At 38.0% G+C, this 18,660-nt stretch overlaps 1 protein-coding gene across 1 annotated transcript in view; it reads right to left on the bottom strand.

Annotated features, from left to right (window-relative positions):
• FBN2 (fibrillin 2) overlaps positions 1 to 18,660 on the bottom strand; it is a 248,313-nt gene that overhangs the window by 166,577 nt on the left and 63,076 nt on the right. The window contains exon 6 of the mRNA XM_006764368.2: positions 6,667 to 6,864. Coding sequence (XP_006764431.1) covers positions 6,667 to 6,864 — 198 coding nt within the window. The remainder of the gene's footprint in view (positions 1 to 6,666; positions 6,865 to 18,660) is intronic.

Below are 18,660 nucleotides of genomic sequence, written 5' to 3'. Positions count from 1 at the left end.
GGGGTTGGGGAGTGAGGGAGGAGCGGGGGGTGGGAACCGGGTAGAGGGGAGTTATGGAGGGTAAAAAGAGGAACAAATGTAATAATCTTAACAATAAAGATTTAATCAAAAAAATAAAATAAAAAATAAAATATAAGTTCTTATATTTACATTCCATAGATAGTAATACATAGTACTTGTCCTATATAATAAAAGCCTAATATGCTAAGTGTCTGGTCAACTGGTTGGACATTCAACCAATCAAAGCGTAGTATGCTAATGATATGCTAGGACTGCTCAACTGCTCACTATACCATGCACTCACCACCAGGGGCGCAGTCAACCGGTTGACCAGTTTCTATGATGTGCACTGACCACCAGGGGGCAGACGCTGCGACCGGTAGGTTAATTTGCTGCTGGGGTCCAGCCAATCGGAACTGAGCTAAACGGGCTGGACACACCCTGGAGCTCTCCTGTGGTCCCTCTCTGGATGGCCAACCTCCCACATCTCTCCTCAGCCCCAATCATGCACCAGTGGGGTCCCTCAGCCTGGCCTGCACCCTCTCACAATCCGGGACCCATCGGGGGATGTTGGAGAACCCGTTTCAGTCTGATCCTGCAGGCCAGGCCAAGGGACCCCACTGGTGCACAAATTTGTGCACCGGGCCTCTAGTATTTCCATAAAAATGAATGTTAGCCATATTGGTTCCATTTCTAAAATGTAAGTCCTTATTTCTTGTCTGAGTGATGTTCCACATGGTATTTGTTTTTCTATAAAAAGGAATGTCAGTCTTTAAGTACAACAATTGAAGACTAGGTCTCTCTCATTCTGAAATCTGAGAAAAACCGAGTATCTTAGCAACCATTCAATATGGTTCGATTCAGTCAGAATACGTGCTCATGTACTCACATAATTCAAATGAATAAATGGTCATCTCATCAAGCAAATATTAGTAACTTACCACCTGTAGGACTCTGCACTTGTAATAAAAAGACCAGAGCATGGTTCCCTCTCAATGTTCCTTATCTCAACAAATGTCATCATCATTTATTCGTTTTCAAAGTCAGAAACCTAGGCGATAAACTCTGTTTTTCTTGTCTCACATCATTATCATCAGTAACAAGCTTTACTTCCCAAATATGTCTCAAATCTCCCCTCTGCCTCTACTCTAGTCTCAACCCCCCATCATATACCACCTGTACTATTGCAGGCACCTTTCTTTGTTTCCACTCTGGCCCCCATAATTAATACTCTACCAAGAAATTATTTTTTTTTCAATATAAGTCTAATCGAGTACAGATTCTTACCTCAGAAGTGTGTAGACACTGCCTACACTGCTTTTTGGTCAAAGAGATGCTCTACAGAAGTAGGAGAGGAGTTGGGATATTCCCTTTATTTAAAAAAAAAAACTTGCTTATTCTTCCTTATGCCCACAGGATCCTCTTATCTTTTCTTTTTATTATAGTTTTGTGCTTTCAATCGCCTTTATCTATTTTAGAAAATTTTTCTATTTTATCTTTGAGCATATTTTCAGTTCCTTTCATCAGCTTTCTCTAGTCTGACTTCATTATGTATCAGTTTCTTTATAATCATTCTTTATTGTTCTTTGACATTGACCATTGATTTCCTTAAGCTTACCCATTGTCACTGCTTCTTTTCAGTTATATATATGTCTGTATATAAATATGTATACATGCATTATTTGCCTTCCACTAGGTAAAGATTGAAATCCTTTTTCAATTTATTTCTTGAGTATTATCAATTCATTTTTATCTCTGAGTGTCTTTACTGAACTTGTAACTCTCCCTGTAAGTACCTTTTTAAAGAACCACACTGTCTTTCATTTACTTGAGATACAAGAGAAGTATATGAATTTGGTATTTATTTAGGAACTCTTTGAAGCATATTCATCTGCCTTTTTAAAAAATATTCTTCTCTCCTTTTTCAGGTTTTTTTTGTTTGTGTGTGTGTTGTTTTTTTTTTTGTTTTTTTTTTTATGTAAGCGTTTTCTCTTTACTACTCTTTAAATGGTGTCATTGGTAGAGAGCCAAGAGGAAATGGATTGGTTTAAAAACTTCCATAGGAAATGTTGCTTGAAACAGTTTCACACCCAACTCCCACCATTTCACGCCCCTCCCCGGGGTATTCATTTTCAACTTGCAGGTGGTGATGTGGCTCCCACCTTATGCCTTTTCAGATACTCACTCTGTTTTGCTCATGAGTGGTTCTTACATCCTCTATTACCTTCCCTCTCCTTTACCTCAGAGAGTGTCTCTGAGCTGGAAGGCTGGGTAGTGGACACGAGAAATGGTTTGCCTCCAAAGTTTCTCCTTCACCATCCCTTCTTTACTCTGAGGGTGTCCAGTAGATCTATCTCACAGGGACATTCTCTGCCTCTCCAATGGAACATCCACAACCACTGAGTGGCATTTCAGGATGTTGATACTCATAGAAGATTCTCCGTGTCCCCGTGACTTCCAACAACTGCCTGTGTTCCTCACTTCTTTTAACTGGGGGGGTTGCTGAACTTTATTTTAGCATGCCTTGTTTTCTATTATCCATGTTAGAAGAAGGGGAATATTCTGCTATTTTAAATAAGAGTGTCTATACTCAAGTATATTTTAAGTAAAATTTTTTAATTGTATTGGAATGGCTTTTATATTCACACAATATGAATTAAAATTGAACTTTGTAATGATCTGGTTAACTTAGTCAATGTAGACAGCCAAGATAAATTTGTCTTTAATAACTTATGCTAATCAAATGAACCAAATCTTTTTTTATTTAGTGCTATATAGAAGGCCTAGAAATAACTTTCTACTTTGGACATCTTCCTCCGTCTACAAAGGAGGAACTAGCCATGTTTATCTGATTTTAGCTGAGATTAAACTTCTCTACATTATTCATGTGCAGTCTAACTAAAGGAATTAAATATTTCTGTACAATATTCCATTGGAGAAGAGGTCACACCAGCATTTGTTTTGCAGGGAGTGACTTAGGGTCTGTACTGCTTACCGAGTTGTAATTTTTAACCATATTCTTTTCTGACTCAGTTTTTCCTTTTTGTCCTTGAATTCCACCCTATCTGATATTGATTTTGCTATTTTGGCTTCATTTTATTTATATTTTTCCTGCAGTTTCCTTGTCCTATTTTCACTCTTTTTTGTTAGTTATTGCTGTTAATCCTCACTCAAGAATATTTTTCCATTGATTTTTAGAGACTGGAAGGGAGGGAGGGGAAGAGAGAGAAAACAGCATATGTACATTGCATTTTAAAATTTGTAAATATTCTTGAAAAGGGGCCTAACACCAATTTTTAAAACTTTGTAAGTTTCTCATTTTATGATAGCTTAAATCTTTAAGATCTATGTTAATTAGTTTTGGTCCTTTTACTATATAATAAAATAGAAGAAAATACCATACAAGATTACATGTGATTAGCCATAGGCACAGGGGCTTGAACTGAAATGGCTCTCAATATGGAAGGAGTCAAGACTCGCCATGCCTGACCTCATAGCACCCTAGGAATGCCCACCTTTCCAACACTGCTTATTTAAGGCCAGAAAGTCAATATGGCAACAGTTATAGTAACTGCTTTCCTTATAGCTTAATTTTTGAAAGACATTTAATTTTCTGTTGGCCCTGATTTTTCAGTTATTCTGTTTATTACATGATCATGTTTCAGTCCCTCTTAGGCCATTGACAGGGTAATTTTCTAATTGCGTCACCTATGGGATAACATTATGTTCAGAACTTCAGAATGTCCTCCCTTCATTAATATAAACCATGTTTTAGAACCAATATTAAGATATTTACAGTTATCATCTACACAGCTGAAATTTATCAACTCTATAAAAACATTTAATTATCCTATTAAAAGATGACTATTATAAAGAAAAGTATGACATGTACATATCCTGTTTTATTATGTTATTTTTTCATGCCCTATATCTTCCAAGTTAATTTGGCAGCAGTATTTGGGAAACAGTCTAGGAATTTAAAGGGAAAAATAAAATCACAGTAAGATGTGGTCTTAAAATAGCCTAAACTGTGGATTACTATTTAATTGAGAACTTTCTGACTATGCCATGATTTTGAAATAAAGCAGAACTTTTAAAACTTGCTTTTCCAGACATTTTAACCATGTGGCAAATTTCATTTTGCTCCTGTGGCTCTATTAATCTATTAGATTTTTTTTTAGGGAAATGGAGCCCAAAACTTATCTTTGCTACATAAACATAATCAAATAAATAGGACTTCAGACATTACCAAATCCTGAAGGACATTCAGAAAGTTTGAGATCAGGTCATACATTTTTAGTAACTGTGTTCAGAAAACTGGAGCTCTCTGACAAAATAGCAGGCTAGAAAAGCGTAAGTGCAAATTCAGAAGATGAGGAGAGTCAATAACTTGGGATTTTCTGCTTGAAGTTAAAGGCTTTTCTCAACCTGGACTATTTCTATGAAAAGTGGTTTTGGGAAGTATTTTAATTTTAATCACATTTATTAATTCAAAAGATATTTACTAAGCATCAATTGCATGTTAGACACTAGAATGAATAGAACAAAGACATTAATGAATAAAACATATATCTGCCCTAATGAAGTTTACATTCTAGCTGGGGGAGAATAAAGACAATAAATAAGCAAGTATATTAGAATAAAACAAAAAGTGCTACTCTAACAAGTCTAGTCAGTATTAATCTACTAAATCTATACAGTTCTTCATCTTTAATGGTAATCTATATAAGTTATATGGAAATTTATATACTAATCTGGGAAATCTATGTAGTATAGTGAATACTAGATAATCTATAGTATAACTTATCTTCTATTTTAAAAATTGTTGCTTTATCAGGAACTATATGTAATCAGACTGGTAGTTGTATCAAATTGAGGCTATGTACAAACTCTGCAATCTACAATTCTATTGAGTTTTAGGACACTGGACTGGCTTCCTGTAATATGCCATTTACATGGCTGAGTAGATGATATCTCTGCCTTTGCCACGGGATATTAACATCAATTTGAAAAACTTCAGATCTAACTTTTTATAGATTTAATTATAACAAATAAACCTAACTCCCATGTCTAAAATATGAATAATACAATTTCTTTGAATAAACAAGAGTACTTTTCCATGATCCTACTGCCTTTTGAGAGTTCGTTACAGAGCTCTGTTTCTAAGCTCTAAAAATGGGTTTAGTACATATGATATCAGAGCAGTAGCCAAAAACAATGATAATCATGGTGGCTTGAAATTAAGACAATTATCCAGTGAATATGTAACAATTTTTGGCTACTTGGCTTGGAGTTTACTGTTGCAGTATCCTCAGAGACCTAATCTAGCCCTGATATATAAAACTAGTGGCCCGGTGCATGACATTTGTGCACGGGGGGTGGCGGGGTTCTCTCAGCCCAGCCTGCACCCTCTCCAACTGGGGACTCCTTGGGGGATGTCTGACTGCCAGTTTAGGCCCAATCCCTGTGGGCCTCCAGCAGTTGACATCCCTCTCACAATCTGGGACCGCTGGCTCCTAACCGCTCACCTGCCTGTCTGCCTGATTGCCCCTAACCCCTCTGCCTGCCTGCCCAATCACCCCTAACTGCCCTGCCTGCCTGCCTGATAGCCCCTAACTACCCTCCCCTGCTGGCCTGATCTCGCCCCCAACTTCCCTCCTCTGCCAGCCAATCTGGTTCTGAATGGGCAGTTTCTATGCCAGGCAGCGTCAAAAGCCCCGCCTCCTAGGCAGCCATTGGCTCCTCACAGTTCACCCAGATTTGGTTCTGATAGGTCGGTTTCTCTGCCAGTCAGCATCTCCAGACCTATATCCGGGCCTGATCAGAGAGGCAGGCTGATCAGAAGAGAAACAGAGGCGCAGCTGCTGACGAAGCCGGAGAGAAAGAGAGAGGCAATGGCTGATCAACAACTGCCACGGAGGCTGCGGATCAGACCCTGCTTCTCCCTCCTGGCCTCTCTCCATGCCTGATCTGTAACCCCCTCGGCAGTCAGTGCTGGGTCACACACTGCAACCCAGCACTGACTACAGGACTGACTTCCATTGTTTGGTCGAGCCTTTGGTTGGTCGTTACGGACCCTGGGTTTTTATATATTAGGATATGTATCAGAGTGAGTTTGGGGAAATTGCCTGCAGACAAGACAGCAAACAACCAGGTTATAAACTCTGAAATAACTGTAATCCTGGAAGTCCACACTTTGTCTTTGAAGACACTATTAATAATAATATTGGGTAGCTCTCTTCTCCCTGTTGCCTAGGCTCGGGTTCTCATATCTTGAATGAGATTAGAAAAAAGGAATAAAATGTTTTTCCTGAGTATTTACATGTGTATAGTTTGAGGAGCTGTGGAAGAGAGCATAGTGTGCCAAGTGGATGAAGACATGGAGTGGTTTGTCTTCTGACTCTATTAAATATCTTAAACTGTATTTTAAAATTTTCTCCAATTTTCCATATTACCTCTTGCTTCTCCATTTATGTCAAGAGTTGAAAAATAATTAGTTATTAGGTGCCCAAAAGATAAGCCATCTCTGGTCATGCTTGCTAATGAAGCTGCTCTCAGAAATGGTACAGGGTTAAAGGTTACCCCCATAGTGGCAGGTCCTGCAAGTGCAGTGAAAGAAGACCTGACATGTGGGTGACACTGTACATAGGCGGATGGCTAACTCACCTTGGCAAGCTCCAGTGCGGATGTTGGGGATAAAGCCCCGCCGGCAGGGCTGAGGCTGGGCCGGACACATCTCACAGGGGTGGCCCCAGGCCCGGCCAATGGTGGCACAGCACAGAGTCTTCGTGCAGACAATGCCTGTCAGCTGCCCTTGGCACATCTGGTTGTTGACCTGAGTGAAACATGGGCCAGTCCTGTAATCTGGAATGTGAAAGAAGATGAAAAGACAGGTTACTGATCACACACCAATCCTACTCCAGGACCTCCAAATACATAAAGCAGAGTCTATTTCTTCTGACAAAAGTGGCTAAAGACAAAAGGTCAGAAAGTTTCATTTTGAAAATTCATTTTTCAAAACATGAGACTTTAGTGTAGTCTACAACATTAGACATTGTAAGTGGGTGGCTTACGGGCTGTGTCTGGGACACAGATGTGTTTTCTTGGCCCGCATAATGTTTTAAAAGAATTTAAATTTAGTAGCCAACATTTTTAAATTGGGAACTTTCACATGAAATTTTTATTTCTGGCTTTTCTTGAAAAGCTGAAGCTCTGGCCCTGCTAGCCTGCCATGCTTCATGGCAGCGATGGAGCTATGTGCACCCTCTGTGTGACACCGCTCCCCAGCCACTCCCAGCACTCCTCACTCATTCACATGCCCCGCCTGCTCCCTGGCGCCTGCTTGAATAACTTCTCTTACCTAGCAAAGATTTTCTTTCCTTACTAGGTAGATAACAGTTCACAAAATCAAAAGAGAACCGATAAAGATATATCCTTCCATACCAGAAATATTTTTGGCCAGCCTAATAATTTATGAATATTTAGGTCTAACAATTTGATTTTTGTTTGTGTGTCAGTCTGTTTAGTTGTATATGTAGCTAAGCTAGCTAGAAAGACAGTACTAAGGAGGCTCATAGTCATGGATTCCTTCTAAGTAAGTTAATATTATATGATCTCCATTCTCTAGAAGATGACTATACCATTGTTCAACTTTGTTATGATGGCAATAAAAATGTTTGCAAATGTATGTCACATATGATCTGTAGGAAGAGTTTTCTATGAATATTAAGGACAGTCTATTTAGACCCCTGCATCTCAAAGTGTGGTCCATGGACTAGCAACTTACTGGTAGTGCATCACTTGGGAGCTGGTGAGAAACGCCAACTCAGGTTCCACTTCAGAATCACTGAACCAGAATCTGCATTTTAACAAGATATTCAGGAGATCCATATGCACTTTAAGGTTTAAGAAGGACTGATCTAGACTGGGCAACTTGAAAGCTAGGCATTCCTACTCTACACCTCTTCCTGCTATAATTTACTTCAATGAAATTTTTAGATGATCAGTATATGTTCTTTTAAGCAGAACTGAAACATTAAATCATTTTTAATTTGAATGTTGTTGCTGCTATTTTGAGAAACACAGAAAATAAAGGTCAGTTTCCTGAAGACTGACCAATTAAATTATTAATATTTGTTAAAAATTACAACAGAAATATGTGGGGGAAAATTTCCCTTTCACAGAGATTGTATGCATGCAGCTTATTAACTCTTGGGAATGTAACATAATAGTCAGGATTTCCTAACAAGCCCTAATGCAAGGAAAAGCCAGAACAGTTTATTTGAGATTTTTAAAAGACAAAAAATATCTCACATTCAAAGGAACAAGACTCAAAGGAAGCATGGCGGGGGGGAAAACATTGATTGGTTGCCTCCTACACAAACCCCAACCTGGGATTGAACCCCAAACCTAGGTATGTGCCCTGACCAGGAATGGAATCCACAACCTTTTGGTGTATGGGGTGATGCACCAACCAACTGAGTAACTCAACCAGGGCTGTTGATAAGGTTTTATGAAAAATTGTTACTGGACAGTATCAAACTTGGATATAATTTAACATTTAAAATGCTTAGATATCATCTAAAGGCTATAGAATGATAAAAATACAACTTAAACCCACATAAAACTTCTATTTTTTTTTAATGAAGAATGAGGTTTTCTCATATAGAGAACACTTTAAAAGTTCATTATAAAGAAACAAAATTTGAAAGAGGGAACACCTTTTTAGCAAGCTGCTTTAACATTCTGTTACTCTGTAGCTGAAGTTCAACCAAAATAGTTCACTGTAATCCCTTACATAAGAACAACAGATGTGCTGGCTACAAATCACATTTCTGAAAAAGACCATCTTTGTAGTATACATGTAGATATGTCAACCTTGTAAATAAGCATGCTTCACACACCACAAATTGCCAGGTTATAAATTTTTTAAACCTACTCTACTGTCCTCCAGACAACACATTATTTTGCCATTTTAAATAGATATTAGACTCACAACAAAGTAAGTCAAGTTCTAAGAAATTGAGGAAAAGTTTTCACAAAAAATATAAAATGCTTATTTCTTTGGTAGATTCATGCATATATACCTATGTTGACATTCTGTACACCTTTAGGATTCCCAGAGAGAAGCCTGCATAGTCTCTCTCATAATCCCATTCTTAAATAAACCAACTTGTCAGGAAATTCATTCCTTCTAACTGCAACGCCTCCTCAGAATTATGTCCTTTCAGTCTGTCTCTTCAGAGAAGAGGTGTGTCTGGAAAACGATAGATGTGTGTCCTTTCATGCTGAAGGTTCTAATAAAGCCAGCCTCAGACTCCCCTTCCTAAGAACAGAGTTTATGCCATTCCTTATTTCTTTTGCCTAAATTTCCTTCTTTACAAATTGTAATGAACCTAGTTTCTTATATGATTGCGTTTTACTTTCGGGTTGGCAACTGATTACTTTAAAATTTAAACTTACAATGTCACCTCATTATTCAAGAATCACTAACATGTATGTGAAAAAATATTAGAGATTGAAAAGGGATTTAATTTTCTTAGATCAAAACATTCTATTCCAAACTTTACAGTATTTTAATTATGGTCAAAGACTTCTAAAAGACCTTAATTAAATGTTATTGGCTATGGATTCTCTTCACCAAGATTTCATCATGGGTCAGATATTGTATGCCATCCTAACCATGCATAGTCCAGGAAAGGACATTAACAAAGTATAAAAGAAGAGAACTCCTTATCACTTTGGTAGCTGGAACCAGTGGGTTAGAAAGAGGTATTTCCCTCATTATTATATGAGCAAGAAAATGCTCATATAATAATGAGCATTTTATTGAGGCTCAGAGCAGGTGCCCCTCTGTGTTGGTCTCTCAGGCTCCAGGCCGCGCCTGTGTGTTGTTCTCTCAGGCTTGGGGCCCACCCAGCCCCTCCTCCTGAGCTGGTTGTGATCATTACGGAGTCTCAACCTCATTTGCATATTACACACACACACACACACACACACACACACATATATATATATATATATATATATAATTGAGTATATTCCCTATGCTGTACTTTTTAACTATTTGACTTAATTTATAACTAAAAGTGTGTACTTCTTATCCCTTACCACAATCCAATTTTGGAACGTTTGCATCACCCCAAAAAGATTCATTGTGCCAATTTCCAGCCCCAGTCATCCATGAATCTACTTCTGTCACTATAAAATTGCCTTTTCTGGAAACTTATATGAGTGGAATCATATAATATGTTGTCTTTTTTGGCTGGCTTCTTGAGCTTAGCAAAATGGATCATCCATGCTATGGCATGAATCAGTACTTGACTCTTTTTTCCTGTTGAATAGTACTCCATTGTATGAATATAGCACATCTGCTAATCAGTGGCCATCTGCTGAGTTGTATGGCAAATGTATGTTTAACTTTTTAAGAAACTGCCAAACTGTTTTCCAATATAGCTTCGCCATTTTATATTCTTACCAGCAATGAATGTGGGCTCCAATTTTCCACATCCTTCTAATATCTTTATTTATTATCTTTTTAATTATATCCTATATTACCATTTTACTTTAAATAAACATAATTGAATATATTTGAGAATTTTGCTATCTATATATATAAAAGGCTAAGTGACCGACAGTCCATCCAACTGGCTGGTACAAATGACGCACTGGCAATTTAAAAATAAACGTTGACTCATGCATGCATGATACATATAAAGCTCTCACTGGCACCACTGCTATTATAGAGAAAGGGCGAATAGTGATATTAAAATATCAAATCCTTAGGTTTGCGGGACAGCACTCCAACCATTGAGCCACAGAGGCCAGGGTTAGAGTCCCAATTTTTAAACATTCTCATGTTATTTGCAAGTATTACTAATTAAGATCTATATATATATATATAAGGCTAAGTGACCAACCATCCGTCTATCCATCCATCCGACCAACCAACCGGCCAGTACAAATGATGCACTGGCAATTTAAAAATAAACATTGACTTGCGCATGTGTGATACATATAAAGCTCTCGCTGGCGCCATCTATTACAGAAAAAGGGAGAATAGCGATATTAAAATATTTTGTATTTTAATTTTATAATACTATATTATATATACTATTTCAACATGATTTTTTGTAGTACTGTAATTACCACACGAATCTTTCTTCTAATTAATTTCCTTTCAATGTGCATAAATCCATGCACCGGGCCACTAGTAATTTCGTAAGTCCACTTAATATAGCTAGAGATGCTAAACAATGCTAGATAACCAAAGCTGAGTATTATTTCTGTGCAATCAGACTACCTTTGGAGAGGTTACTGGAAGGTAAAGACAGAAATAGGTCTGGTGGGGGATTTGGGGTTTAGGAAAAAGAGATTTTGTTGTTATTTTTTTAATGTTATAGTTTTCTTCTGTTTTGTGGAAAAGATGAGCATTTCTAAAAGCCAATGGGAATGAAATGTAGTTAAAGGGGAGGGATTATAATTACTAAAGGAATAATAATATTTAGTACAAGATCCCTAAGGAGTCAGACTGAGTGAAACTGGAATTTGTGTGGAGCAGTTATCTTAGAAGAAAAGCACTTCTCTTGTAGCCTGAGGGAAGAAGGGCAGGATGCACAGAGATACAGGCATATTTATATAGTAGAGGGAAATGATCAATGTCCTCTCCCACCTATGTCTACTTCATGAAACAGGAGATGGGATGATAGGTCTTTGTTGGGGGGTGGCTGGAAGTCTGATGTTTGAGGCTGAAATGGTACTGCAGATACTATGCATCAGAGCTGACCTGAGAACCCAGCAGGCTCCCAGGGGACATCCAAGGCCTCTCTATGGTAGATGAACAAGATGAATTTACAGTGCCAACAATAAGCCTATTTTCCGGTGACTCTAGGCAGCTGACAGGCTCACTCAGAGATTAGGGTTCATCCATGGTTAGGGTTTTGTCTATTAGATGTGAAAAATAAATTCAGATGGCAAGGAAGTTTAGAGTATTGTTAATACATATTTTTAAATGATGGACCATGGAATCTATGGTGGGTTAAATGGGAAGTGAGAAAGAGAGAGGAATGGAAGATTAAATAGTAGGAGAAGGATCAATGGACTAGGTGACCCTATAAGGTCTCACATGAGAAGGGAAAACAGTTACAGTGATAGTAATAAATCATTGGCTACCCATGTGGCTGAAATAGCACTTACTTAAATGTCAGAAGAATATAGTTATGCTATACAGCAGCAGAGATTGTACACCGCATAACAGGGAGAAGCTATCCACATATACTGTAATGTAAATGTCATCACCTCACACTATGCAATGGGATGCCCTGTTAGAGACTTTATGTGCTGTAACTACAAGTCAAACAATGCCACAAGATATCAGAATTCCATCCATTCCCACTTTAGTACAAAGAATTGCTTGATCCTAGAAAGTATATGAAAATATATGGAATTTCCATCAAGCTGCACAGTCTTTGGACTTAGGCAAGAAGGCATTTCCATTCTCAGGAACCAAAGAAATGCAGCATGTAATCAAGTGATCACTTGCATGAGACCTGCATACATGAGTGCATATAATAAACAGCGAAATGTGTCTAACAATCTGGCTACGTGACTGTCTCCTTTGAGTAATAGAGTTTTTACACAGTAATTATAAATAAGGTTTGATATATCCTATTAGGATAATAATTGAGAATCTAGTCAGCATACCAGCTGAAATCTCTGATCATAGACATAAATGGAGCAAGCAGAGAAGGAAACTTCCCAAATATATGAAATGATGTAATAGTTTCTATAGTTTCAATAAAAGGTACCCTGAATGTCTGCAGATCCAGACTTCATGCTGGGTTAAATATTCAGGGTTAAATAAACTCAAATAACTAGATGGTAATTATCTTCCTTGATGTCAATCTTGGGAAATGAGAATGAAATACAGAAATGTTTAAGAGAATCAAAGCCATTAAGTGAATACTTTTCCTTTAAGAAATCTGTGCAAAAATTATGTGCCTGTAATATTTAACAGCATTTGGCCCTTTCCATTAGATTGTCCTGTAATCACAATTTAAAATAAATAACTCATTTATTTAAAGTTGTGATTTTTAAGTTATATGTGACTATGCATACATACAGAATTAGGTCATTGAAATGAAATTCAAGTTTTATAAATTAATATTTATAGGTTTGAGTATTGATACATTTAGTTTTTAATTACCTTTTTAAGAGTTGGGTAGCTGCCAAGATTTTTAAGTTGCACAATTGAAAATATTACATGTATTTAATATATAAAAGCAGTTTAAAAGATATGGAGGTGATTTATTAACAAGTATGAAAATGGAATCAAATATCATTTAAAAGCCTCTTAAAGTGACTACTAAAATCCACTAGATTTTTTAATGCATTAGTAATATTTATAAGTTGCATTTGAAAGCTCAAGGAATATACCCTAAACAATTGAAAACAGGGACTTGAAGAAATATTTGCAGACCCATGTTCATAGCAGCATTATTCACAATTGTTAAGAGGTGGATGCAACCCAAGTGTCCACTGATGGATGAATGGATAAACAAAATACACACTGTGGAATATTACGCAGCCTTAAAAAGGAAGGGAATTCTGACATTTTAACAACACAGATGAAACCTGAGGACATCACTCTCAGTGAAATAAGCCAGTTCCAAAAGGAAAAATGTTCTGATTCCATTAGAGTAATCAAATTCATAGAGGCAGAAAGTAGTATGGTGGTTGTCGGGGGCTGGAGGGAAAGGGAAATAAGTAGTCAGTGTTTAAAGGGTACAGAGTTTCAGTTTTGCAAGATGAAAAGAGTTCTGTGGATGGAATGATGATGACAGCACAACAATGTAAATGTACTAAATGCCACAGAAGCGTACACTTAAAAATGGTTTAACATGGTCAATTTTATGTTATACATAGTTCACAGTTTAAAAATATATTTTTGTAAAAGCTCAAATAATAACTATGGTTTTGAAATTATATTTAAACTAGAGGCCTGGTGCATGAAATTCCTGTGCTGGGGGTGGGGGGGTGTGTCCCTCAGTCCAGCCTGCACCCTCTCCAATCTGGGACATCCCTCTCACAACCCCTGCAAGCCTGGTCCCCCCCAACTGCCCTCCGCTGCAGGTCTGGTCCACCTGAACGGCCCTCCCCTGCAGGTCTGGTCCCCCTGAATGGCCCTCCCCGTGGAGCAGTTATCTCTGTTTAAAGGGTACAGAGTTTCAGGTCCCCCCAAATGCCCTCCCCTGCGGGCCATCTTGTGGCCACATGGGGGCAGCCATCTTTGACCACATAGGGGCAGCCATCTTGTGTGTTGGAGTGATGGTCAATCTGCATACTGGTCTTGACTAGTATATCATGGCTAATGAGCATATCCCTCTCCTATTATTGTATTGGAGTGGTCAATTTGCATACTGGTCAGGACTAATTAGCATATTTGGTCATGACTATGAGGGTGTCATGACCAATTTGCATATTACTCTTTTACTAGTATAGATAAAGCAAACCTGGATTTTTTACCACCAAAATAAACTTTGAGTCTTTTTCATATACAAAGTCACCATGGAGGGCACTAAAGCATCCCCAGCAACACTTACTACTCGTCTTGTGGTGGACATTTATGTTGTTTACAATTAACTGCAATTGAACATATTTATTGACTACATGCTTTGGCTTTCTGTAAGGCAAATTCCTAAGCACTGGATTTCTGGGTCAAGTGTCCAGTTTGAAAAATACTCAAACTAATATTCTGAACTGCTCTCTGAATAGATGGCACTACTTTACACTCTCAACAGTAGAGGCAAATGTTTGATGGTATCTCTTATTTTTCATGAATTATGACAACTCATTGTCCCCATTTTTGACAATCAAGGGAAGAAAATTAAACCTGTTGTAGGCACTTTACAGTGACCCTTTCTATAAACTATCTCTTTTTATTCTGAAGTGCTAAAAATATTTTTGCCATTTTTACAAATAAAAAAATTAAAAGTCAGAGAATAAGTCATTCATAGACAATCAAAGAGCTAGTGAAGCTGAGCTTTGACTTGGAGACCCGCCTCACTCTAAGTGCTACACCATGCATGCTGGGTTCATTAAACCCAACATGGATCATCTGCATTTTTAGTTTCTGGTGGCTTTGCCTACTCCGAAGAAACCAAAGTGCTTTACCATTTTAATGAATATTGTCACAACCTCACAAATACCTGCTGTCACTCCCCAGGTATAATCTCCTAACTCCAAATTTGCAAGTCCGGTCTTGCTTTGCTTCTGGTTTCTCCCAAAGATGAGTCTCCACCTAGCTAACTAGTATATCAGGGAGAAATTCTCTCTCTAAATTGAGACCCTTGGTAAATTAAAGACTTTTGCTCCTGCAAATAGATGAGTAATTACTTTAATTACCACAGTTTCACTGAATCGTCTTTCTAGCATAATACCATTTTTTAATATTTCAGAGGAGCATGAACTCAGTAAAGACAGATCCCTTGCACCATATTCTAGTCTTTCAAAGCACAAGGCTACTGCAGACATCAAAGGGCTTTTTAAGAATGAACAGATAGGGAAGGTAATTAGGTGTTGGGCAATGATGCAAACAAAATTGCTATCTTTGATGTCATGTTTCATAAGTATGAAGGTCATCAAAGATGTGGTCCCAAAATTCATAGCCTATGAACTTCAAGTGCACTCTCCCAAGAGCAAAGCCAATTAACTTACTTTAAGGGCAACAAACAATTCTGACAATTAAAAACTAATAAGATTATTCAAGCAGAAGGATATCATCAGTTTTGAAGGAGAAAATTAAAGAGATGAAAATATTTTGTTGTGAGTTAATAAGGAGGCCAGAAACACAAATGATTCACAACAAAAGATGGATCATACACAAGTCAAATTGACAAAGTACCAAATTTTATGGTATCTAAGAAAAACCTATATGTAGTTAAGTAGGCCTGAATAATTCCAGGAAAAATTGGCATATTCTCATAAAGCATTTTTTCATTATTAATAAACTCAGAAACAGAATCAATGAAAACCAGTGCTTGAACAGATCTTATATTCCCCTTGATCCAAATACAAGACTGGATTGCAGTGGCAGTGAATAAAATACTATATTAGGTATTAGTTGACAAAGCCTTTCTATAATAATATGGATTCAATATACTACTTTCTTTTTTTCAATATATTTTTATTTCTTTCAGAGAGGAAGGGAGAGGGAGAACTAGAAATTTCAATGATGAGAGAGAATTATTGATTGGCTGCCTCCTGCATAATTGGGGATCAAACCCCCAATTCTGGCGTATGCTCTGACAGGAATCAAACTATGACCTCCTAGTTCATAGATCGATGCTCAACCACTGAGTGACTGTGGCTGAGACAATATACCACCTTCTTATTGAAATTTCTGCCTAAATCAACTCCTCCTGAGCAAGAAGCAGCTGTATGAATATTATTGAGTTGATGAAATCAATAAACCACACCCTTCCCAGGAAATCAAAAGCCCTTCTTCTATAATTCTGTCCTGACATCCACTTCAAGTATAACATCTAACTAAAGGGGTTGGGGGCTTTCCTGAGGAATGAGAAAGTGTCATGTGACTCATTACTGGGGTTTTAATTACTTAGGAGTTTTAGGAAAATGCTAAAGAGCAAGGAAGACCACACACAGATCATATGCCCTTCTAAGAGGACACAAGTAGCATGTCAATGAATCCATCAGATTCAAGGGGGAGCCCTGACTCTGTTACTTGCTGCATGAAGTTTGGTCAACAGATCTTGCTGGCACAAATGGCCCAGCATGGGTGGTAGTCTACACTGGGGAAGTGAATCATTCCTGAACCTCTTGTTGGAGCCTTATACCTGTTCCTCACACTTGAACCTTAGGAGGGGCTCAAGAACAAAGAGATCCCCCTGAAACATCTCACTAGAAAGGTCAAAGTACTATGACACCAGCTCAGTAAAATAAAATGATCAAATCTTACACAGCCAGTAAGCTTCTAATTGCAAATAGAAGCCAGTAAGCTTCTCATTGCTGGAGAAGCCCATGTAGCCTGACTGGTATTGGTACTGAGAGAATTTGCTTCACAAATGCGCATATAAAAATTCAAAGTCTAAAGTCTTTCTTTGGTTCAGGAAAGTAAACCCTTTCAATATTCAGGACAGAAAAATGAATGGCCACTGCTTCAAGCTAAATTAATTGTCTAGAAGATCAAGGGAAGAAACAGCTTATAACACAGAGCAAAATTTCTAAGCAATTAATATCATAAGATAAGATTTAGAAGACAGAAACTAGAGACCAGAATATAAATAATATGAATTTCAAAATAAGACTTTAAAAACAGAGAATAAAGAAATACTAGGAAAAAATTATCTATGCTTAAATAAAAAGTAGCCCTACATCTTCTTGTTAAATGGCTCATGGTGTCCTAGATAGCAATAATGAATAAAAGGTATAGCCCCAAAAATACAGCCTTGTGAACTCTCTGAACCTCTGAACCCTATGACTAAATGAAAACAACAACAAAAAATGACTTTCATTTCCATAAAGAAAGAACAGGGTCACTGCAAAAAAGTTTAAATAACTTAACATTATTTTTCTCACCTGTAGTATGGAGTTTTAAAATACAGTAAAATAAGATATACAGGTTATCCTATATCGGTGATGGCGAACCTATGACATGCGTGTCAGAGGTGACATGCGAACTCATTTTTTTTGGTTGATTTTTCTTTGTTAAATGGCATTTAAATATATAAAATAAATATAAAAAATATAAGTCTTTGTTTTACTATGGTTGCAAATATCAAAAAATTTCTATATGTGACACAGCACCAGAGTTAAGTTAGGGTTTTTCAAAATGCTGACACGCCAAGCTCAAAATGTTCACCATCACTGTCCTATATAATAAAAGGCTAGTATGCAAATTGTCCCCTCGGGAGTTAGACGCACAAGAGTTCGATTGCTCGCTATGATCTGCACTGACCACCAGGAGGCAGTGCGTAACAAAGGAAGGCCCCGGCCAGCAGCTGGCAGCCAAGGGAAGGAAGGCCCCGATTGGCCCTGATACTCTACCCATGCATGAATTTCATGCACTGGGCCTCTAGTTAATTCATAATTTTGAGAAAGAATTCTGGAAACGAAAGAGCCATATGATAATAGCTTGAAATAATAATGTCAGGTATGGCGGTGCAGAAGTATTTGCCATGATGAGATCTTAGAAATTAATTATTCCTTAAGAGCTCAAATTGGGACTGGGAGATATAAACAAGTAAAATGTCTCTTGAGATAAGAGAAATAGGTATTATTTAATTTCAATAGTAAAAGAGAAACATGGTAATTAGTGTCACTCCACTACCCTTCCCATTGGCTAATCAGGCGGATATGCAAATTAACTGCCAGCCAAGATGGCGGTTAACCGCCAACAAAGATGGCGGCTAATTTGCATACTGCAGGCAGGATGGGACAGCGCCATTCTGCCTGCCCTGCCGCCATCCGGGCCTGCTATCTGTGACCGGGATGGTGGGCGACCCCTGTGCAACCTGACCCAGGGCTGGCGGGCGTGACCCTGGCGATCCGCCAGCTGTCACGCCCCCAACCGGCCCTCCCGCTGGAAGATCCGGGCTGGCAGGGCAACTGCTACCCGTCATCCATCAGTCACGCCTCCCGACG

The sequence above is a fragment of the Myotis davidii genome, unplaced genomic scaffold (genome assembly GCF_000327345.1).
Source record: "Myotis davidii unplaced genomic scaffold, ASM32734v1 scaffold159, whole genome shotgun sequence".
Classification (NCBI taxonomy): domain Eukaryota; kingdom Metazoa; phylum Chordata; class Mammalia; order Chiroptera; family Vespertilionidae; genus Myotis; species Myotis davidii.
This window is presented reverse-complemented; position numbering and strand designations above follow the sequence as displayed.